The sequence below is a fragment of the Mytilus edulis genome, chromosome 9 (assembly GCF_963676685.1).
Source record: "Mytilus edulis chromosome 9, xbMytEdul2.2, whole genome shotgun sequence".
In the NCBI taxonomy this organism is placed as follows: Eukaryota; Metazoa; Mollusca; class Bivalvia; order Mytilida; family Mytilidae; genus Mytilus; species Mytilus edulis.
This window is the reverse complement of record NC_092352.1, coordinates 47,847,778-47,871,701: the sequence shown is the minus strand read 5'-3', so window position 1 is coordinate 47,871,701 and position 23,924 is coordinate 47,847,778. Positions and strand designations below refer to the sequence as shown.

Below are 23,924 nucleotides of genomic sequence, written 5' to 3'. Positions count from 1 at the left end.
CTTTATGGCTTATCATGATAATGTGACAACTTAGTTTTAAATGCCCTCCGATTTTTGTGTTTGTATTACGCTTTATAAAAAAAAATTCATAAGAGCAAACAGGTATGCAAGCTGTATACTTATATTTATATGTATACTTACTTCTTTATCATTTAAAGTGGAAAATCTATGATGTCAGTGTTGAACATGACAAAAAAAAACTAGGCCGACCATTTACACGAAAGACGCCTTCTTTGCATGTATGTAACTAGTACAACATGGACTCCTAAACTATAAGCAGTATTTCAACTCAGCCCGAAACTAGTCTTAACACTTTTACCTGATGTATTGGCACCAGCCACTCAAAGTCCTTTTCTTATTTTTGTCGTTGGGTTTCTGTCGCATTGACGTATAACCACTGAGTTTTCATCTCATTCATGACATTACAAAAGTTTAAAATCAAGCTACTATCAATCAATTCAATATAAAACTGGATATAAAATTTCAACGTTATATCAGACTTCTGTAAACTATGCATTCACAGAATTAATGTTTAAAATTTCAATATTTACATTTACATCTAATCGTTGTTGCTGTTTTATTGCGTGTGAAAGATGGAGCAAAACATTAATTTGGATAGTTTTTCTACACATTTTTTTTTCTCTCAATGTCCCATGGTATGTTTCGCCTCTCTTGTAGATGTGCCTTACAATGTTTGTGTTTTCAATGACGACGGTATACTTCACGTCTGCTTTAATTCCGATTTATGTTTTAAAACTTTGTCCCAAAAAATTTTATACAGTTTCGAAACATTTAACGGCATTCTAAATATATAACAGATTATTTTTCAATTTTAGGGCATATTGCACATTTTCGAAAATTTTTTGAAAATCAGGCAGATGTACCAAGAATTATACATAATCAGAAACAAAAACAAAAAAAAGAAAATAGGGTCATCTTCTGCCAATGCATATATATACAAAAGGCTTCGTTCAATAAAAACAAAGGAGTATTTTTTCCCGATTTTTCATTTCACCCTTTAATTTGAGATTATAGATCGATGCTATTTGAAATTTTATATATTACTTTGATAAAATTCAATAAAATTTCTATTCCATGATCAGACATATTACGTAGTATGTTTATTCTCTTTTGTTCAAATATTTGACCTTGACAAACAGGTAGTAAAATTGATTTTAGCACCAAATTTAGATTTTCCAATTTTGTCAACGCAAATATGTGTAGAGTATTTAGTGTCAATTATGTTTACTCTTGATTTCACTTTGTGTGCCAAAACAAATAAATAACAGAATTTACAATCAGTCAAAATAGAAAAATAGTGACCAAAGGTCAGGGAAATATACACAGGAAAATACAATATCATGGAGTATCGTTATATGGGTTTTATACAAATATTTTTGTTTATTTCCGTTGCAATCTCAGGTAAGACCTACATATATAATTTCACTGATAACCAAAAGTACATTATTTAAAAAAGAAAACTACTGAATTTGAATTTCATACATGCTATATATATATATATATTATAAGATTTATGTAACACTTGCTATTTATGAAATAAAGAGGGGACTTGAAAACAGCATAATTTATGAAAAGCCTATACAATTTTTTAAAGATTATAAATGTCTATCCTCATCTTAATTTAATGTTTCAACTGTAAAATCAGTGAATTCTTCATCTGCTGATTTTTTGTACTATCTCAATTGAACACTTTTTGGACAGATTTTCGTTTACTATATCAAGATACGAATGTAGGACAGAAAGTCTCAGGACAAAAAGTCAAAACGTCAAAGGACAAAAACGTTTATAAATTAAAATCTCGACATCCCGAAATTCGAAAAAAGAATTCCCGGATCACGAAAGGGTCAATCCCGAAATCCCGAGCTTAAAAACACCCGTTCCCGGAGTCCCGATAAAGGTCCTATCCCCCTCATTTTTCTCATTTATTTTTAAAAACAGTTTTGCCTTTTCTTGAACTAATACAAGAAGACAATTTGTCACAGGGTTTTGGTACTAGCATAGGTTCTTGGTGCAAATAAAATATATTCTTTGCAGGAGAAAAAGAATTGATAAATCTTCATCTATCAAGTCTTATGAACAATTTTCTATACTGTAAAATGAATTAATTGTGACCTTTTTATACTATCAAACTTGAAATTAAAAGGTTTAGAGGAAAATGCCATATTTGGTATAATTTGAACTCTTGATTGATTGAGTGGTTTGTTCAATAATTCGTTCAAAGATAGCAAGATAACAAAAATCAAAGTTATATTGGATGTAACGCCACGTTAGCTTTTCAAATACTTAGATCTATATTCATTAGTTTTTTTTTTCATAAAACTTTTAAAGTTTTCATAAATATATTAGAATTAATGTCAACAGCGAAGCGTAGCGACGAATATCATTCAGTTTTGTTTTTTTAGATATCTTTAAACTTTTTTTATATTCAAATGTCACTTTAATAGTTTCAACAACTCATTGATTTTAACCTCTTTCTTGTTATCATTTGAATATACATTTTTGGTGAAGGGTTTTCTATTGAAAAGGCAAATAAGAAAGTTTAAAAATAGTTCTTATATTTCTTCAATACTGTTAGTTTTTCAAACTGTTTTGAAAACGAAAATCTGATGAACAGCATTAAAAGAGTGTTCGAGCTAATTTCCCAATGCAAGTAGAGTAAGACGCTGCTTGCTTTGTTTATATATTGTACAATTGTAACTGTAAAATTCAATAAAATTTAGATATAATATATACTATGCCTGTTGATATTGTTTACAGTTTATACAAACAAAGCAACGGCAAGCCAACGAAAGTCTTACTCTACGAGGACATTAGCTCTAACAATACCTCCTGTTTTGTTTCAGTACAAGCTGATGTGAATGAATGCAATGCCCTTTCCTGTACTGATTGCTTCTTACTAAACCCTAAATGTGCATGGTGTGCATCCCCAGTAAGTATATCCCATCACGTTTATGTAAATGAGATAGGCACCTGTCGCAATTACTTTAGTGAGACATTTATCCTACGGCACACAAAATTTAAACTAACCCACAAGACTTCTAAAATATAAAAAAAAATGTGCTATTATTTCAGATGAGACATCGCTCCACTAGAGAGCAAAATGACACAAAAATTAAGAATGAGGTCACCGTGTGGCCTTCAACAATGAGCAAAGCACATACCTCAAAGTCAACCAGCTGTTTAAAAAAAAACAGACAATTAACTGTACAAATTGACAAGCACTAAATCGCATCAAGTCGAGAAAAATTGGCAAACGAGTTATAAACGAGACCATCAAATATGATATCTAACAAATATTGTTAAAGAGGAGTTCCACGCATAAAATATCCCTGTGAAATAACAAACGGTACATATATTGTAGAAGTATGAATAAAAGAGTATATGCATTAAATGCATAAATCTCTTACCTTTATAACAAACGAGAGTCTTGTCAAAATAATGTATGTTTAATTGTTTACAATTTTATTATTTGCATATTATTTTCTCTCTAAAGAAAGAAAAACCTCCAAGCATTAATAGTTACCATGCAAAAACAATATAAATGAACTCACACAACTTTGAATTCATATATAGGATTTTCAAGGAGGCGAATGGGAACGATGCCAGAATGTTCGAAAGTTTCGAAAATCTTGTCCAAAGAAAGAGCTGTTTACTACAAATGAAACTCCAAATTTGCAGGTAAATATACAAAATTTTAAAGTAAAATTTGATATAGGAATATTTGGAAAGATTCTGAATTGAAGCATAATACAATGTTTATTTTTTTATTTGCTCGTAAACATTTTTATTAAAAACACTCATTTATGATATTTCTAGGCAGTTTCTTTTCATTTGCGATATCTATTCTATAATTATATCAGATTATTTTATTAGTATTCATACATGTTCTATCTTGTTTTTCTTAATCATTCTGTTTTCTCAAATAGTTATCCAAACTGAAAATGGTATACCAATAGTGACAGTTTTTGCAATCGAAATGAATTTACAAATAAAATGGAACTGAATAACCATCATTCCTTGTTTTTAATTATACAGAAAATATACTCCTTAAAATAGGAAATCCCGTCATCTTTATGGGTTCAACTATTAAATAATTATATTGTATGCTAGTTTGTTATAGAAAGACAAGTTTTTATTTTATAGTATTTAATTGATATTGTAGCAAACAAGGATAGAATTGTTACTGATTTGATGGTACTCTATATTATCTTAAAATTTGTTTGCAGAAAAATAAAATTGAAGAAAACTTAGTAAGCATTTCAAAAGCGACCATCAATCTGCGTCAAAGTAAGTATTGGAGTATTCGTTACATATTATTTATACAAATTACAAGCCTGCACCGGCCGTCGATTACAGTTTTTTAAATTGTATTTTTTTGCTTCCAAGCATGCATCATGAGGCCTTGTTTTAATCAGACTGGGAGGTGCCTTTCTTTATTCAAAATTACAAAATAACGGTCTTTCGAAATGAACTTTATAAAAAAAGTCAGCAAATGAAATAGAACGAAAAAAGAACCCCAAAAACATTTGGTATTTTTCTTTTTTCTAGGTGTCAGACCACCAATTAAAAATCCCTATCTGTTCAACCAAATTTTGCAATTTTCACAGCTCTCTAAATATTTTACCTTAAGTTTAACTTCAAGGAAACCAGGTATATCCTGAATTGTACATGTATCACCTTCCTACATGCCAATTTTCAACCAATGTTTAAAGTCTTGTAACAAATTTCTGATTTTGAAAAGACAGGTACTACCAAAATAACTCACGGTTTTCTGGAAATCTTAAATTAGTGTACTATGTAGCGCATTAATCCTGAATTTTTAATGCAAACTCATAGACAAGTGAATTTTGGCTCAAAATGGTCTAAATATATTTCCCTTTCACCAAAAGTTTCATTTCTGCAAATTTGTTGAATAGTTTTAGTAAACAATGACATCAAAAGCACTATTTTGTGTCAAAGTAGGACTACTTTTACATACGTTCTAAATTGGAGGGAGTAATTGGTGGTCTGACACCTCTAGCTGACCGTTTTAAGAATTCATTCTTTTTTTATATTTGTTTAAACCACTACTATTGCGTTAAGGGCTTGTAGACGATCTCTTTGTTTTGAGCTGTAATTTTAAGGTATGATTTGACGGGTTTTTAATAAGTACATACATTGAGCGAATTAATTTTAATATGAAAAAGTGCTTAGGCTGTACATTACAGTTGGTTTAACGACATTTTCGTACTGTAAAGCACTCCAATGGTACCTAAGTGTGTAGACATAAGATGTTAATAGAGTAAGGCACCCACTCGAATATCTAAAAGAACTGATAAGTACCTTTGTCGTACATCCTGCTAAAACAGAGGAGTTCAATGTCCACAGATATATATTGTCAAAAATACGAGATAATGGGCTTTTCTGCAACTTTCAATACTTGGAAGAGATACTTAAATGATAACCATCGTCTTGTTTCAGATGCATCCGTATCGTTTCCTTTAACAGTTTTAGTGCCACGAAACACAAGAAGAAAGAAGGTACGTTTAAAGTTTCATTCCAAGGGGAGAATAGAATGAACACTCACAAACATATGTAACCCCGCCAAGTCTGTATGTGCCTATCTGAAAGGGGGGAAATGATGCTGTGTTTTAGTGGTTGTCGATGGTTCAATCCTGTCATAATTTTTTTTTATCGTTAATTGACTTGTATTTAATTACGATGTCGGTTTGTTTGATTGAGTTTATAACACTTTTTGTCTGGTCTTTCATTGTTATAAGCTGTTCGGTGAAAGTTGCTAACATAAAATATTGATTTTTTTAATTTCTTTTTATCAAACACAATTAAATCTTACTGTTATTAATATAAGAAGCATTCAAAGAAAAATCTCTTAATTTTTTTTCTCAGGAAAATGTGCTGGTAGGAGGTTGGAGATCTAATAAGAAGCCAGTAGAGTTAACAATTGAGTCAGACTGTAAAAATGGGTAAGCACGTATATATTGTTAAGTCAATTGTATGATGGTAGGAATACCCTTTTCGACAATCGTTAGCGTCAAATTGGTTAAAATGTTACCGTGTTTCGTCAACATATTCGTCAGAGAACTCAAATAATTATTGTTACCGTTATTTTTGTAAACAAATCAACATGATTCGTCATAATCAGTCGATTTTATTATCGTATGAAAGAAAGTGTACATTTTATCGATATGCACCAACAGTTACCGTTAACATGTTTTGCAAGATTTTTTACCGTTATTTGTCATGAAGGTACTGCTACCCACTTGTATGACTTGTCTAGATCATGGGTCTGATTTGTTCAACTTTTTTGGAAACGTAATATCTCTTGGGTAGCTAGGCAATGTTATGTAAACATTTTGATATTTTGTGAATTTTTAGAAACGAAGAAAACAAACAAACAAATAAACAAATGTTAAGAAATGATACATTCAGGGTTATATCGAAAATTAGAATTAATCTGAACAAAAAATGAATTTTCCAGGTTATAATTGAGAAAGAATTTATCTTTTGCAACACTTTATCATAATTTGACACATGATATGATTTATTGTTAGAAGTCTTAGTAGTACTATTGACATTTATGGGCTTTATTTGAAACATTGCATTGCAGATAAACTATTGTGGTTAACAAAATCTGTCATTTTGCAGGAGAAGGAAAGGAAATAAGTTTGTCTGCAGAAAACAAAAGAGGGGCGAAAAGGTTTGTTCAATTATTACGTAAATGAGAGTCTGGCTGTAGTTTATATAGAATAGAAATAAAACAAATACCTGGGAGTAACACTCAGCGATAATCTAACCTTGGACAGACATATTGACAATGAAATTGGGTAAAGGAAACAAAACACTAGGCTTCATACGACGTAACCTAAAAGATTTCGCTAAACCGGTTAAAGCAGCAGCAAATTAAACAATACTAAGACCTTCAGTTGAAAATGCTTGCACGGTATGGGACCCTACAAAACAGGCTAAAATAAAAGCAATCAAACAAGTACAGAAAAGAACATCAAGATTCGTAAACAATAACCACACAGACCGCACACCTGGCTGTGTAACAAAACTGGTAACATCATTAAAATGGGAAAGCCTTCAAGACCAGAGGAAACAAAATAGGTTATGAATGCTGTTCAAAATTCAACATTATCTAATAAACAAAGATCAGTACCAATATCTGACGCCAAACGATAGCCGGACCATCTGGTAAAAACCGCTTGTACCAAGAAAGGGCTACAACAGACGTCTTCGGCCAATATTTTTTCCCAAGGATCATCAGAAACTGGAACCAATTGCCATCATCAGCGACATCAGCTGACATATTTAAAGGATTCAGAAGTGGCCTGAAGGCATGCTCTGCTAAAATTAAATGTTTGATGAAATCTATTCCTGAGGTAGAAAAACCGTAGCATTTCAAAATTTCAAATGTTTTTTAAACAGTTAATTTATAAATATGACCATATCAATGATAATTCATGTCAGCACTGAAATGCTGACTACTTGGCTGTTGATACCCTCGGGAAATTAAAACTCTACCAGCAGTGGCATCGACCTAGTGGTTGTAAATAAACTCTTCATAAATACCAGGATTACATTTTGTATTTACACCAGAAGCACGTTTCGTCTACAATAGACTCATTATGATTGTTATTAGCTTCCAATACGCATTGACATATTACATCTATTTTAGGTGACGTTTGAACTGACAACTAGACTGAAAAACTGCATTGATAAACAAAGAGGGTATGTAACAGTTATTTTTTACTTAGAAATATTATAAATGATAAATATGTATCTTTTACTATCTCCCAGTTGATACGATATTTCAGGGCTTGTATTTCCTATCATAATTCCCTTGGTAGAGGGTTGCTGCATAAAAGTAAGCTGTTAAGCCAAGATATCCAAGTTGAACATTTTTGATGATCACTTCGTAAATCTGATGGGTATTACAAGCTCTTTTTTTTTTGCATTTCTTTTTGTCATTTTATTTCCAGCCATGTCGTTGTCAGTTAATTTTCAACTTTGAGATTTTTTAAATGTGTTGTTCATCAGATTATGATACATTAACACTTTGTTGACAGCAGTTTAAAACCAACAAACATGTGAAGCATTGAAAATGACTCGTAACCCTTCCTTTGTTATGCATAGCATTACCAATTTCATGTTTTATAAGGAACTATTCAATGTCTTAAAAAGAATTTTGCTTTAATCATAGACCGTTTGAGTACTATCATTTTATATATAGCTAAGCCTGTACTTCAGCGGTTATCGTTGGTTGCTTTCATCATATTTGTTTTCTCGTTTGAATTGTTTTGTGACTGGCGAAAAGTTTTATAAATAACTACATATAATGATTTTTTCTCATTTTTGAAGCCCGTACAGTGGACTTTGTCTGCCTTCATCAACTTCAAGGTTGTTTATTGTAGATAGTTGTCTCATTGGCCATCATATTTAGTATACCTCATCTTCTTATGTTTATGCGTTAACTTGAACATATTGATGGCAATGAAGACAAAGTGTTAAATCTCACATTTTTGGTTTTAGACGATACAATATATTGGTGAAGATAGGAAAAGCCAAGAAAATAGTTAAAGTTGATATTAGATATGTTTGTCAATGTAAATTCATCAACAACAGAAATGTAAGTAACACATCCTGAGGTTTTCTATGATTAACTTACGCACGACACCACCATTGAATCACATAGTTTGTTTTGTATTTTTTCTGAATAGTGTTTGGTATCCTTTAGAACAAATTAAAAATTGATAAAAATACAAAGAACACTTTCTTAGTTTGGTATTTTCGAAGCGTTTTTCTGGATTTCTGGAATAGCCAAATCCATCTTAGGTCTACACAACTTTAGTTTCTAAGTAATTCCTGAACCTATTAACTCAGGGATCTCCATGGATGAAAATTGAACCATGGAGGAACTTTCACCATTACAAACCGTGTCTACGCTGTACAGTGTAGCGCGATCGGAAGTATTTTATCCCTCCATACAAGGAATGGTGAACATGCTAATTCATTGCTTATTTAAATTATATTTATTTGACTTTTCATTATAGAATTAGAAGTATCAACATGATCAATATGTTCATTTATTGCCGTTTTTAACCATTCAAATGCCAAGTCTTCATGGTCCCCCATGAGAATGACCAAAAGCTGTTATGAAGGTCCCCATGTAGATTTCTTGTATTTTTGGTAATTATTATGGGGGTTAAAAATCATATGATGTGGAGCTTATTTTTCATGGACACTGTCAAATTCAGAACCCATTACCGGTATGGCTGATTTGCAGCAACACCTAAACGATTCGTACGGGTTATGTAAAAGGTTAAAGAGATTTGTAAAGCAAATGAAAAGGTTTTTAATGACTCTATCTGACAAATTGATGCTGAGCAACATTCATCTTTCGAGTCTGAATAGAAACCGGAAACGCGGATGTATCAATTTGATTGTAATATACGAAATGAATTCGGAATTACGATACGATATTTCTTTACGGGAAATATTTTTTTTTTAACTTTTAAAGTCATTCTAAATTATCGTTACAGCAGTACTCGAGTTATTTGTGATGAAATAATATTTACTGTTTTGCGTCTTATTTTGTACTTCTTAAAAAAGGGGGATGCTGATTGCGTAAGTCAAAATAAAGCACGTGTTCGACTTGTTAAACTGTTTTCTTTGTAACTGGATTATTAATTTATTTATTTAATCTAAATTATCATAATCATTTGCTGAAACTTATTTGATTAATTCGACAAATGGATCGTCTATCCTCAGATAGTATTCTCCTGTCTGGTTTGTTGATCTACCTGTACAAGCTCGGGTACAAGTGATTAGCGATCTTAATCCGGATATCCCCCAGGCGTTAGAACTGTATTGGATTATAACATAAAAAGCCTAAAGGTTATGCAATTACATGCATTTGATTATAATTGATAAAAAAAATGGCGTCGGGCTACAAAATACGATGAAGTTTTGAACGATGGCGGAGACAATTTAACGATGGCGGAAGACAATTTAACGATGGAGCAAGTCATTTGACGATGGCGCAAGACATTTGAACGATGGCGGGGCGCCATCGTTAAACAGGCCATGGAGATCCCTGTAACTATTGGATACTTTTAAACTATTGGATACTTTTAAATGTCGGTTGAAAACATTATATTTCGAAAATTATTTTGAACTTTTCTGACTTTTTTCTTGTGTATCACAGTGTATATTTTCAATTTTTGGTATAGTACATACATATTGTATTTTTGTATAGTATTTTTGTATTTTATATGTCATTTATGTACAACGCCATTGAATACATATTGTATATGTAGAAATAGGCGTTTTCATGTTTCATGTTTCATTAACGAATATGTACCGGGACTAACTGTCTATACATGCAGCGTTATTTACCGGTTGGTAGAAAATGAAAATAACACTTTGTAAACTTGTTACTTAAACGTTTTTCAGGTTCAGATTTTTTAGATGATGTTCATAATCAAAATCACTGTTGAAGACTAAAATGCATTTTCTGTATCATTGTATGAAGCTGCATAAGGAAAGAATGTCATTATGTGTTTTTATCAGTTACTGGTAATTTTCAGATAGCTATTACCAGGGAAAAAAAACAGTTTTTACTGTAAATTATTTATAACTGAAACGTTATGCAATAAAAAGTAAAATAACAAAAATACCAAAATCCGATGAAAATTCAAAACGGAAAGTCCTTAATCAAATGCAAAAATCAAATTGCTCCAACACACCAAACGAATGTTTAACAACTGTCAAATTCCTGACTTGGTACAGACACTTTCTTATGTCAAAAATGGTGGATAAAATATTGTAAAATGATGCATATATTTTTTTAAGTGTATCTTAACAAGTGACATTCTTATTTTTTTTATCAAGTTCGATAAGAAGTGTTCATATAATACTAAACGAAATGTTGGTGACGGAAATTGTGTAATACAAGCTACAGTTGTGGAGGCCCCACCCCCAGAGGAAGAGGAAATTCTAAACGTCAACATGGAATGTCCATTTTCAGAATCTGAGTCTGAGAATTTGTGTCGTAGGTAAGAACACAATTGTATGTAGATTTTAGACATAAAAAATGAAGGTTTTACACTGTAGCTTTATTTTGTTTTACTCGTCAAGTCTTTTTATATTTGAACACCAGGTCTTAGTTTGTACATAGACTTATTTCATATATATTTATAGATTATTGTTTAATTTTTCCAAATAAAAAAACGAGGTAAAGTGAACAAAAAATTAATCATAAGGTTCAACGAAAATTGTAACTATGCATGCATACAAAATTTGTGTTAACAAGTAACACACAATCAACCAATATGACTGAATAATAAAATGGCCCCTATCAACCTAACTGTATTGGTCCCATATCTGTATTTTATTTATCAATTTATCAATCTTAAAGCAACATCGCTTGACTTACTATAACCATAAGCATCAGACTACTGGCTATGTTTGAGATTTTAACACTAAATAAAGGCAACGGTAGTATACCGTTGTACAAAAGTCATAAATTGATTAAGAGAAAACAAATCCGGGTTACAAACTAAAACCGAAGAAACACGTTAGTGAACTGGTAAATCATTCGGATGCAGCTATTAAACTGAAAACCCTTTCTCCTAATCTTCTCTGTACTAATTAACGCCGCTTTATATCATATAGTCCTTATAGAAATGGTAGAAATGGTGGAGCAAATACAGTTTGTTCTGGTAAAGGACAGTGTGTTTGTGGATTATGTAGATGTGTAAGTATTCTAGGTAAACCTATGTTAAAACATCACATACTTTTACAACTGAGCTGCTGGGTACTAGAAACAAGTAAAAATACCGAACTCTAAGAAAAATTCAAAGTAGAGAGTCCATTATGAAATGCCAAAATCAAAATTGTGAACACAATAAACAAATAGAAAACAACTGTTATTCCTGACTTGGTACAGGCATTTTCTGATGTAGAAAATTGTAAATTAAACCTGGTTTTATAGGCAGCTAAACCTCTCACTTGTATGACAGTCGCATATAATTTCATTATATTGACAACAATGTGTGAGCAAACCAAACAGACATAATAGAACTGTATAAAAAATGGTGTACAACCGTCTACATTGTGGTTTGATCTGGTGATGTGACATATCTTCCAAATGTATGAAACCTTCTTAACAGTAAGTAATTGTCAAAATTCTGGTACACACTAATGTTTAATTACACTTCAGGGGTAATATCAACATAATATGATATTTCCTAATATACTGTCGATTCGTTTAATTTCGTTGGTATCAATTTTCGTGGATAGAGCAAAATTTGCATTCACGTGTATATTTGATTTCGTGGTTTTCGATTTATGACTTTCCAACAGCAGCATACTACTGTTGCCTTTATCTGCCAATTTGTTTACACCCACGAAAATTGGTATCCAAAGACTAATAATGAATCCACAGTATTTCCCAATATATTCTAGAATGTTACTTCCTACAGTTTTTTTTTATCTGTTTGAAAAAACCGATAAGTATATTTTTACATCACTAAAGTCGTTATATTTAGATTAATTGAAAAAAATAAAGTAATATTATTAATTCGTATATCTTAACTAATTTGATTCGTTCAGGGATAGTCACATGTTAAACTATATTTTCGAAGGTAGAGAGAAAACGGACAGCAAAAAGCATATTGCACGGTTATTTTTAGAATATCTAAAAACCGATATACTTTGTGACGTCATGTAATGAATTTCATGATATTGCTAAAAGTTTTATTAAAAAAATATCTAAGATCGATTATTTGAAGAATAAAAATCTTCAAATATATAAGATGTAAAAAAGAAAAAGAAAATGAAATAACAACTAATATGTTGTTATTGTCTAGGAGACAATATGATATCTATAAAATTCCAACAAAATCAAATGAAGATTTTGATACAAATATGGACCTCGGACTTCGTCCTAAGTCAATATACTTCTTTCAGGTCAATATATCCTTGTATCGACCTCATACAAAGGCTATAATTGTAAAATAACAAGAAAGTCGAACTTAATAAATACCTGACCGTTTATAAGGTACCACCAATTATAAAAAAAAATCAAGTTCTACACGATACTCAAACGACGCTGTCGAAGGTATGTATATCCAAAAGAATAAGGAAAAAAGGGAAGAATCAAAGTTGTTGTTATAGATAACTGTTTTAAGCTAAATAAAAGTCTGTTTGTTTGATTAAAACATAACCTTCGTTTCTTACAGTTATTATTTATTGTTTGCTATGGATTTTGTAATATTATTGAGTTGTCAGAGTAATTCGAATGAAGTAGTTTCATTTATATTGGCATTAATACGACTTGCAGATTTTGAGTTTTTAACAGATTAGTTACTAGTATTTAATTTTTTGTTTTCAGAATAATATGTATTTTGGCAAGTTTTGTGATTGTTCTGATCAGACATGTCCACGACATAATGGCTTTTTATGCGGCGGTTAGTATTCAGTTTTGTAAATTCTGTAGATGTTATTTCCATTGATTATAATATTAGTAGATGTAATCTACATTGATATTGCCGGTAATTGTGATGTCCATTGATATTATTAATAGATTTAATTTCCATTGATATTATTGATAGGTGTTATGTCCAATAATGATATTGGTAGATATAATTTCCATTGATAATATTGGTACATGTAGATATAATGTCAATTGATATTATTAGTAAATGATATTATTGGTGGATATGATTTCTATTGATATTATTGGTAGAGATAATGTCAATTGATATCATTAGTAGATGTTATTTTCATTGATATTATGGTGAGTGTGATTTCCAATTATATCATTTGTAGATGTGATTTTCATTGATGCAATTAGAAGATCTAACGTCCATTGATATAATTGAGAGATGTTATTCCTATTGATATTATTAGTAGACGTAATGTCCATTGATATTATTGGTAGACGTAACGTTCATTGATATTATTAGTAGACGTAATGTTCATTGATGTTATTGGTAGGCGTGATGTTCATTGATATTATAAGTATACGTAATGTCCATTGATATTATTGGTAGACATAATATCCATTGATATTATTGGTAGACGTAACGTCCATTGATATTATTAGTAGACATAATGTCCATTGATGTTATTGGTAGGCGTGATGTCAATTGATATTATAAGTATACGTAATGTCCATTGATATTATTGGTAGACATAATGTCCATTGATATTATTGGTGGATGTGATTTTCATTGATATTATTAGAAGATGTAATCTCCATTGATATTATTGGTAGACGTAATGTCCATTGATATTATTGGTAGACGTAATGTCCATTGATATATTAAAATAGACGTATTGTCCATTGATATTATTGGTAGACGTAATGTCCATTGATATTATTGGTAGACGTAATGTCCATTGATATTATTGGTAGACGTAATGTCCATTGATATTATTGGTAGACGTAATGTCCATTGATATTATTGGTAGATGGTAGACGTTATGTCCATTGATATTATTGGTAGACATAATGTCCATTGATATTATTGGTGGATGTGATTTCCATTGATATTATTAGTAGACGTAATGTCAATTGATATTATAAGTATACGTAATGTCCATTGATATTATTGGTAGACATAATGTCCTTTGATATCATTGGCGGATGTGATTTCCATTGATATTATTAGAAGACGTAATGTCCATTGATATTATTGGTAGACGTAATGTCCATTGCTTTTATAAGTAGACGTAATGTCCATTGATATTATTGGTAGACGTAATGTCCATTGATATTATTGGTAGACGTAATGTCCATTGATATTATTAGTAGACGTTATGTCCATTGATATTATTGGTAGACATAATGTCCATTGATATTATTGATGGATGTGATTTCCATTGATATTATTAGTAGACGTAATGTATATTGATATTATTGGTAGACGTAATGTCCATTGATATTATTAGAAGACGTAATATCCATTGATATTATTAGTAGACGTTATGTCCATTGATATTATTGGTAGACGTAATGTCCATTGATATTATTAGAAGACGTAATGTCCAATGATATTATTGGTAGACGTAGTGTCCATTGATATTATTGGTAGACGTAATGTCCATTGATATTATTGGTAGACGTAATGTTCATTGATATTTTTAGTAGACGTAATGTCCATTTATATTTTTGTTAGACGTGATGTTCATTGATATTATTGGTAGACGTAATGTCCATTGATATAATTAGTAGACTTAATGTCCATTGATATTATTGGTGGACGTAATGTCCATTGATATTATTGGTGGATGTGATTTCCATTGATATTATTGTAAGATCTTATTCCCATTGATTTCATTGTTAAATGTCATTCCCATTGATAATAAATCTTTTATGTTGTGTTCGTTATGTACAAAATATAAGTTATAAGTTTCAAATAAATTGAATTGTGTATTGGTATGTTATACCATAGTTAATAATCACTCCTGAGACATAACAATTTTTGCATCATATTTCAATTAAAGGACGCAGTCAAGGAGAGTGTAAATGCGGAGAATGTGACTGTAAGGAGGGTTACACTGGTAATAACTGTGGCTGCCCAACAACAAATGCTACGTGCCTTGCCACGGGCGGAGTAAGTTTATTGTATAGATTGATTCAATACACCTTATCGCTATTTGTCCGCCATTACTGGATATCACACAGGTTCCCGTAAATTTTTGACGTCATAAAACAAAATATCCACAATGGAAAAAGGATCGTTGTATGCGTCAAAAGTTCATGCAGCCGGGTCAGCTGGGATTAGCGATAAGGTGTATGTTCGCGAAGGAAATATGTCGACTGCTTTTAAATTATTTAGAATTTTTAAACAAAACCTATGACTTCTATATTATTGATGGAATGAAAAAGTACGTTAAACATGCAAAGTATTTTGCATGTCCATAACTTAGAATTAATGTTGGAACGGAAACGAAAAAAATCCACAATTTATAATGAATGGTATACCGTACTCTTCATACAGAAATGTAGGGCCTGTATAAATTTATATTTTTATTTTGAACAGAGCATTTGTAATGAAAAAGGATTCTGTATTTGTGGGAAGTGTAGATGTAATCGAGGCTACAGTGGTTTAACTTGTGAAGATTGTCCGGTGAGTAAAATTTAAGCAGTATAATAACTGCAACTATTATACTTATAATTAGTATAATAGTCCAAGACAATACATGTTAGAACAAGTGGATGTGTAGGCAATACAAGGTCATTTTCTGTTTACGCTTAAATTCACCTATAAAAGTTTCATAAATGGCCAAGTCGTAAATCAAAAGAGATACGTTCATCTGATTATTTTTGTTCCTCCCAAAATGATTTTAATAAAATTAACGGTACCAATTTTCTTGCACCAGATGCGCATTTCGACAATACATGTCTCTTCAGTGATGCTCGTGGCAAAAAAATAAGTTATGTACTTATGTTCTATTAAGGTATGAACCATAGTGGCAGTAGTGTGCCTTTTCATTTAATCATAACTTTATAATCAATGTATCAAGTTAATTTCACAAACTATTATTATTTTTTAGACGTGTGTTCCAAGTTGTCGGCGATTTAAACAATGTGCCGAGTGTCTAGCTGAGGTTGGACATATTATGCCAAGATCGATGTGTCGTACAGTCTGTAAAGGAGAACTTCCGGAATATTCTATTGTACAAAAACTTTCAGGTTAGACTTGTTACGTTATATAAGCAATTATGTTAGTGAATCATTCCATAAAATTCATCAGGTAAAACAAAACAGTTAAAGAAAAAGTATGAACAAAAATACCTAGCTTCAAGGTTATCCAAAAATACCTAGCTTCACGGTTATCCAAAAATACCTAGCTTCAAGGTTATCCAAAAAGGGGTGACGTTCATAAAACATAATAAAACCAAACGAAAAGGGACTTCTAAAAAGCACAACTAATAATTTTAGATACAAAGAGTATATGTATATATATACCAACAACAGTTGTGACAGTTTGGTCAGAGAACTTGCAATCAAATAGAAAGTTAACCTGAATATCATTATATGCATTTGTGTGAATTTTAATATGTGATCATTTAAATGAATCCGTTTTACAGACACACAGTTTTGATTAACAAGACTGCAAGATGGGTACCTCGTGTGATCTGTAGGAGAAAGGATAAACATGAATGCCACAGTTTCATGAAACACATATACGTGCGAGTAATCGATATTTCAAAGGACCGGTTCGTGTTTATCTGTTCTTCATCTAAATATTGATTAGGCTATAACATCATTCTTCTTTCTTAACGACATTTTTTGGCGTTACAGGAAAGGAAGATGCGAAAATTTGCTACTTTGTGGGACAAGATGGCTGCCTCCTCAATTTTGAAGTATTATATCTTTCAAAAGACTATACAGCACCTGAAGTACGGATAGAAAAACGAACAGGTACAGTTAACGTAAAAAAACTAATGCTACATAATTTGTAAAGTTAATTTCAACTTTTTTTCTTCCTTTTTGTTAAACTTATTTTTATTATTTTGTTAATTTTAAAGTGACCGTATTTCAGCTTTTTTCCACGTTTTAATGTAAAATTTGAGACGAAAAATAGCTTATTTCTTGTAAATATATACGAAATAAACCATGCCAATTACAAGGTCCTTGGCAAGGATACGACTCAAGAATAAGTCATTATTAAGACATTGTAATTTTTCAGAATGTATGACTTCACAGAAATGTAGAAGTGATGACCAATGTATAGCACCAAACGGAGTGAGTAAACCACGTGTAGTTATTTTAGTTTGTCACATGGTTTTCCTCTGTCAAGTTCTGGATTCGAAATGTCCAGAATTTGACATTGAGTCGTTTATATTTTTCTCCATAATTACAAAACTCAAATAGAATAAATGCTTTCAGATCATATGCAAAAAAGAAATAGAAAACAATTTATTGATTGTAGCGTTATCCAACAAGCTTGATTAATGGTATTTGTAGTACCAAAACTCATTATAGTTATCAGGCTTTTGATATGGAACACTGAACGCGCCTTTTGTCTACACTAAAAATTCAAATTACAAAAATACTATACTACGAGGAAAATTCAAAACGGAAAATCCCTAATCAAATGTCAATCTCGAAAGTTCAACCACTTCAAACGAATGAATAACAACTGTCATATTTCTGATTTGGTACAGGCATTATTAGTGGTGCACAGTCAGTTGGAAGCCCAAATTCGGACTATTATCCATATGCATGTCTTTATTATGATACCCAAATAAATACAGTATTGTTGATTTCAAAGCGCTGCTATTTTATCTATTATTAATTTACAGTCCATTTGCAACAGAAAAGGCCAGTGTAATTGTGGTTATTGTGAATGTCAGTCTGGTTATGGCGGTCCGACATGTGAGGAATGCATGGTAGGTTTTCATATTACTTTAAATAAATGACAGGTCTAGTTATCGTCTTTATTTGAATTTACTAACCTACTCCTTGATGTGTCAATAACCACAAAATACATGTTTAAACTTGTAATCTCTCTTATCTTCGCCACAATCTGTCTTTGAGTGCTGAATTTTAAAAATTGCAACTCTTTCGCATCACTTAAAACCCTGGCCACCAACAATTTTTTGGATTATTCAGAAGTTATCTATAAACTACTCTTTTTAATAGATATACAATATAGAAGTATGCCTTTTTCCTTTTATTTATTTACACATCTCCTTTTATCTATTTATTTATACAGGGTTGTAATGATGTTTGCGAACAATACAGAAGTTGTGCAACTTGTGGCGCTCTAACCAAATCTATGCGATGCAAAAGGGAGCGAAAGTGTTCTAATATCACAAAAGTTTCTACCTTGAATGGAGGTAAGCACTTATTTACATTTCATTAATATTGTTTATTTATTAGTCTAAAATGGACATCTGATTTATTGAATTTATCCAGCGCTTTTAAACTATATTGCTCGTATACAGAAGCAAACATTATTTTCACAATGCCATAAATGAAAAACATAAAAAAAAAACAGAAATATAAATGCAAGATTGTACAACATAATAAAATACGCAGATGTGGAATGATTGCCAAAGATTTGATTTGATGTACAATGTATAAAATGCGCAGTTTGGAGTTTTGATTGATCGCAACCTAAATTATTATCACATTTTGAAGAGCAATTAATCCAAAAATAAAACTGAAAGGACGCCAAACCAGCTTAGGAACACCTGATTGTTTATGAAGCAAGCAAGCTATGGATTATGTTCAAATCTGTACTAGTTTTTTTTATGTATGCTACTGGTCATTTAACAGCTGGTCAATTCATATTTTTAAAAGATATTTAATATAAGTAGACTATCGCTCACTAAACATTTATTTTTTAAGCACAAAGGCAGTTTTACATGAGAGTTTTAAATGATTAAATTACTAAATGGTTTTGCACAGAATGTAGTGTATGATAAGACTGTGTTTCTCTTTTTTCTTCAAATATGTTTTTTTTTATTTCATAGACCTGGGGCAAATGTGTCAGTATAGAGATCCAGGAAGTCAATGTATAGTTAATTATGCTGTAAAATTCCAAGATGGTCAGGCTGATATCAGTGTTTTAGACCAAATAGGTATAGTGTTTATAGATAATTATCTGTTATATATATGGTTGATTAGAGAGGCAAAGGATATCGAATGGACATTGATACTCATAAGTCGAAAATGAATTTACACCGCCATGGATATAAATGAAAAGAAAAATAGACAAACAATAATACACAAAAGAACAAAAAACAAAGTCTAAGCGATACAAAGTCTACTTTAAAACGGCGGGTGATCTCAGGCAAGCAGATCATGTTCCACATGTGGCACTCGTGGTGTAAGTACCCGATGATATGTTTTATTTGGTAGGTCACATTCCGAGGAAAGTGGACGAGATTGTAATTACGACATGGCAACATATCCGTCGTCATCTGTAAAAGATATTTCATAATGGTCAACCAAATCGTGATTGCGTCCGTAAATTTACGAAGGGATCATTTCAACTTCACTAACTCTAACTCTTGGATTAAAAGCTTCTTTCTGAGCAGCAACCCCCTGTCAAGGAAATCAGAATAGAAACACACATATCGTATTAACAAGGAGATATATACAATGTACTCCGGATGCAGGCTCTGCTGCAGGAATGTTGCTACATAGAATGGAAAATTCACAATTGGAAACCTGTTATCATCTCTTTTATCGTTTTGTTTTCAGCTGAACCTCTTTGACAATTTCTAGAATTAAGTCACAATATTGATCAGCCTTAACTTTATATGTTGTATCCTTTATTTCAAGTTCGATGGGGTATATCACATAATTTAAAAAGAATAGCACAAACACATTTATGAAAATATTGCATCTTTTATTACAATTAATAGTAAAACGTTAAAATAGTTTACTTGTTTGTGAATAAAAACCAATTGAATCGGAATTACGAAAAATTAAAAGGGTTTCATTGTTAGAACACATCTTCCATTTCTTATTTGCAGTTGGTTGTAACAACGGAGAAGGACCACTCATAAGAGCAGACCTGGAGTTTGTTCCGAGTAAATAGACTGTATCCATTGTAGTCACTATTTGAAGTGTATGTTATCAAATGATTCTACAAGAAAGTAAAATCATGAACTGTATAAATATCTTCACAAATTTTCAACGTGCACTCACATAATTTTATGTGAAAACGATGCAACTCAAACATGATGGCTTTGTCAAATGAAATGTTATCTGTATTTTAACAGATGTAAAATGATATAGTTAATAAAGAAATAGCTTTCTTACAAATGTCATATTTTTTACGTTGACTTAGAAAGTTTTAGTTTCTCAAAATAATCAACATTTTTTTATATAGACAATTTTCTGTTTTTCACTGTTTGACCAGGTTCAATCTACCACTTTTCTTAGAATGCCCTGTACCAACTCAGGAACACAGCAGTAGTTATCAAATAGTTCGTTTCTACGTGCGTTGACGCTTGTTTTTGTTGCACTTCGGTGTTCCTGTTGTTCCTTATGTTTTCCTATTATAGTTCATGTGTTTTCCTCGGTTTTGGTTTGTTATCTGGATTCGTTTTCTCTCAATCGATTTATGACTTTTGAACACCGGTATACTTCTGTTGCCTTCATTTGATTGTTTGCTTGTCCAAACTTGTCTTTAAGTTTGTATTGATATATTTTTTTAATTTACCTTTATTTCATTTTTCGTTCTTTATAAGGTTTGAATCAGTTACTGTATGACCTGCATGATATAATCGTTCCGAGTAACAACTAAGATCGATATGTTCACCTTCTCTGTAACTACTTTTTCCAAAATATTTTACATCCAACCATCCAAGGGAACAAACTTAAGATTGGATAACATTCATGAAAAGGGAAGGGGATTGCAGTTACGACATAAGGAACGTGTCCGATATCATCTGTGAAACGGTTATTCCATAACGGTCAACCAACTCGTGATGGCGTCCGTAAAATTTACGAAGGGATGGTTTCAACTTCACCATTCGGAACTCTTGGTTTAATAGCGTCCTTGTGAGCAGCAAACCTCTATCAAGGAAATCATGATAATAAATACAAGCACGGGACTAGCGTATCAATTTGGAGATATCTAATCCGTATGCAGGCTCTGTTGGAATGATGCTACTTAGAAATGGAAATTTACTATTGGGAAGCTGAAATCATCTCTTTTGTAGTAAAGGTCTGTTTTCAACCAACCCTCACTGTCAATTTCTAGATGTAAGTCAATATATGAGTTAAACTTCACTGTATCTGTTATATCCTTTATCTTTAGTTCGATGGGATAGATGCGTTCAACATAGTCTCCAAATGTTAAATAATTTAGTGAGAGAACATTATCTATATAGCGGAAAGTAAAGCTAACTTATTATTTTTCTTCCTAAGAAGTTCCTTTATGAAGTCAACCTCATAATAATAAAGAAAAGGGTCTACAAGAAGAGCGCACAGTTTGTTTCCATTGGAATGCGGACAATCAGTTGAAAAAACGCGTCCTCCAAACGTAACAAATATGTCAAGCATCTTGATAATGTCAGTTTTAGAGAATGTTTTGTTTCGATCAGAGTGATTCTTTGCAAAGTAGGATTGGTACCTCCCCAAGACAAGACTCGTGTATCTACGTTCGCCTTTCTTTATTATGAAACAAAGCAATACCAACTCTTTCAATTTGCTTTTATTTTGGAATTGGGAATACTTGTGTGAAGTGAAGAAATGTCAAATGTTTTAATACTATTGCAAGATGAAAGTGTCTTAGATTGTATGTACTCTAAAAGATCTTCGGAATATTTTAGTATCCACATCTGATCCACGCCACCTCTAGAATAGGCAGTTTCACAATAACTTTTAAGCCCGGCTTTGATTACTGATAACAAAAGCTGTTAATAATTTAGGAAGAGGTTTCGTGGAGCACGTGGAAGACCCAGCAATGCAATATACCGTTGATTGTAAGGACACTCGTGCAGCAATTGATTGCTTTACCTGATCAGGTTTATCTTTTGCTGATTGAGGATTAATAAGAACTATCAATCCTCAATCTTCCATCATTGAGACATATGTTAAAGAATAGTTTGATGTGTTTGAGCTTTTGATTTTGCCTTTCAAATATGGACTTTCCGTTTTGAATTTTCCTCCGAGTTGGGTAATTTTGATATTTTACTTTTTTCTATCATGAATTTTAAGATAATTGTATAAAACGCTACAATTGATCATGAATTGTTATTGAGGTGTAGATCAACAAAGTCGGTTATGGTCACCTTTTGTAGATCTGATCGTGCGTGTTATTATTGCAGTTTCTTTCTATGAATAGTAAATAAAAGCATGCAGGAAAAAGGCTATTCCACGTCAGTACAAATTAATTCATCATAGATACCAATATTGAAATTTTGTAAAAAGACGCGCGTTTGTCTTCAAATGACTTATTAAGTGTCACTCAAATCTAGAAAGTTAAAAATGCTGAATAAATTACAAAGTTGGAGAGCATTGCGGATCAATAATTCCAAAATCGTTTTGGCAAATACATCTAATATAATATATTCATAAGGTAGAAAAGCATTAATATTTCGATTATTCAAATTTTCAATCACGTGCATATAAGTTTCTTAAAGCACCATAGACATGCAGTCCTAAAATTTCGGAGCATAGTGATATCATTTTTCGTGAGGTCAAATATTCCTTTTATGTCAATTAGTTTCTATAACTAGGTGATTGCTTTACCTGATCAGGTTTATTTGTTGCTGATTAAGGATTAATAAAAGTTTTAAAATATTTCATCATTGCGACATACTTCAGAGAATAACTTGCTGTTGTATCGTGTACCAAGTCAGGATTTTGACAGTTTTTATCAGTTTGTTTATTGTGTTTGTGCTTTTGATATTGCTATTTTATTAGGAACATTCCTTTTTTTTAATTTCAGTTCAGTATTTTGGTGATTTTACTTTTTGTATCGATCAAAAGTTATAGTTTAATAATAAAAAAATCTATTTCATTTCTGTGTCTTATATCTTATATACTACTTAGATCAAGATTAAGGTATTGAAAACAAAATTATTATATTATATTATGATAAATTCCATGCCTCTGGAGTGCTTTCTTGAATATACCTTCATCCGGTACACTTAAACTAAAATATATGAAAATGTAAAGAGCTAAATGGGACCAAAAGATATATCACATTTATCTAAGATAAACATTTCTGAAAGGAGTTGGAACTTAAGTTTCTTAATAATTTGATAATTCATTATGGAGAATTTAATTGATTGATTGATTGTTGGTTGCTTAGTATCCAGTGGCAGATTTTCATTTTCAGGACGATGGTAAATTAAGAAAAAGTTATTAATCATGCAATTAAAAATAACTGACGACTGAGTTGATGATGTTCAAGTAG

At 31.5% G+C, this 23,924-nt stretch overlaps 1 protein-coding gene across 2 annotated transcripts; it reads left to right on the top strand.

The window, feature by feature from the left end:
* The first annotated feature begins 1,148 nt into the window (after positions 1 to 1,148).
* LOC139488519 (integrin beta-5-like) lies at positions 1,149 to 20,818 on the top strand. 2 transcript variants are annotated; one of them, XM_071274216.1, is made up of 22 exons: positions 1,149 to 1,422; positions 2,865 to 2,950; positions 3,595 to 3,699; positions 4,248 to 4,308; positions 5,482 to 5,540; positions 5,908 to 5,984; positions 6,667 to 6,718; positions 7,700 to 7,752; positions 8,554 to 8,650; positions 10,915 to 11,078; positions 11,698 to 11,779; positions 13,418 to 13,493; positions 15,535 to 15,644; positions 16,074 to 16,160; positions 16,588 to 16,726; positions 17,339 to 17,458; positions 17,727 to 17,782; positions 18,343 to 18,429; positions 18,756 to 18,879; positions 19,519 to 19,626; positions 20,527 to 20,636; positions 20,734 to 20,818. In XM_071274216.1, the coding sequence occupies exons 1-21, from the start codon at positions 1,362 to 1,364 to the stop codon at positions 20,589 to 20,591; spliced, it is 1,869 nt and encodes a 622-aa protein (XP_071130317.1). In that variant the 5' UTR covers positions 1,149 to 1,361; the 3' UTR covers positions 20,592 to 20,636; positions 20,734 to 20,818. The 2 variants fall into 2 exon arrangements, with proteins under 2 accessions (XP_071130317.1, XP_071130316.1); XM_071274215.1 differs by having other exon boundaries at positions 1,163 to 1,422; positions 20,527 to 20,818.
* The last annotated feature ends 3,106 nt before the right edge of the window (positions 20,819 to 23,924 follow it).

Coding starts and splice junctions, on each gene's coding strand:
- LOC139488519 (XM_071274216.1), top strand. CDS start 1,362: ATGGAGTATCGTTATATGGGTTTTATACAAATATTTTTGTTTATTTCC. Junction 5,985..6,666: donor GAGTCAGACTGTAAAAATGG/GTAAGCACGTAT, acceptor GTCATTTTGCAG/GAGAAGGAAAGGAAATAAGT. Junction 17,459..17,726: donor ACGGATAGAAAAACGAACAG/GTACAGTTAACG, acceptor GTAATTTTTCAG/AATGTATGACTTCACAGAAA.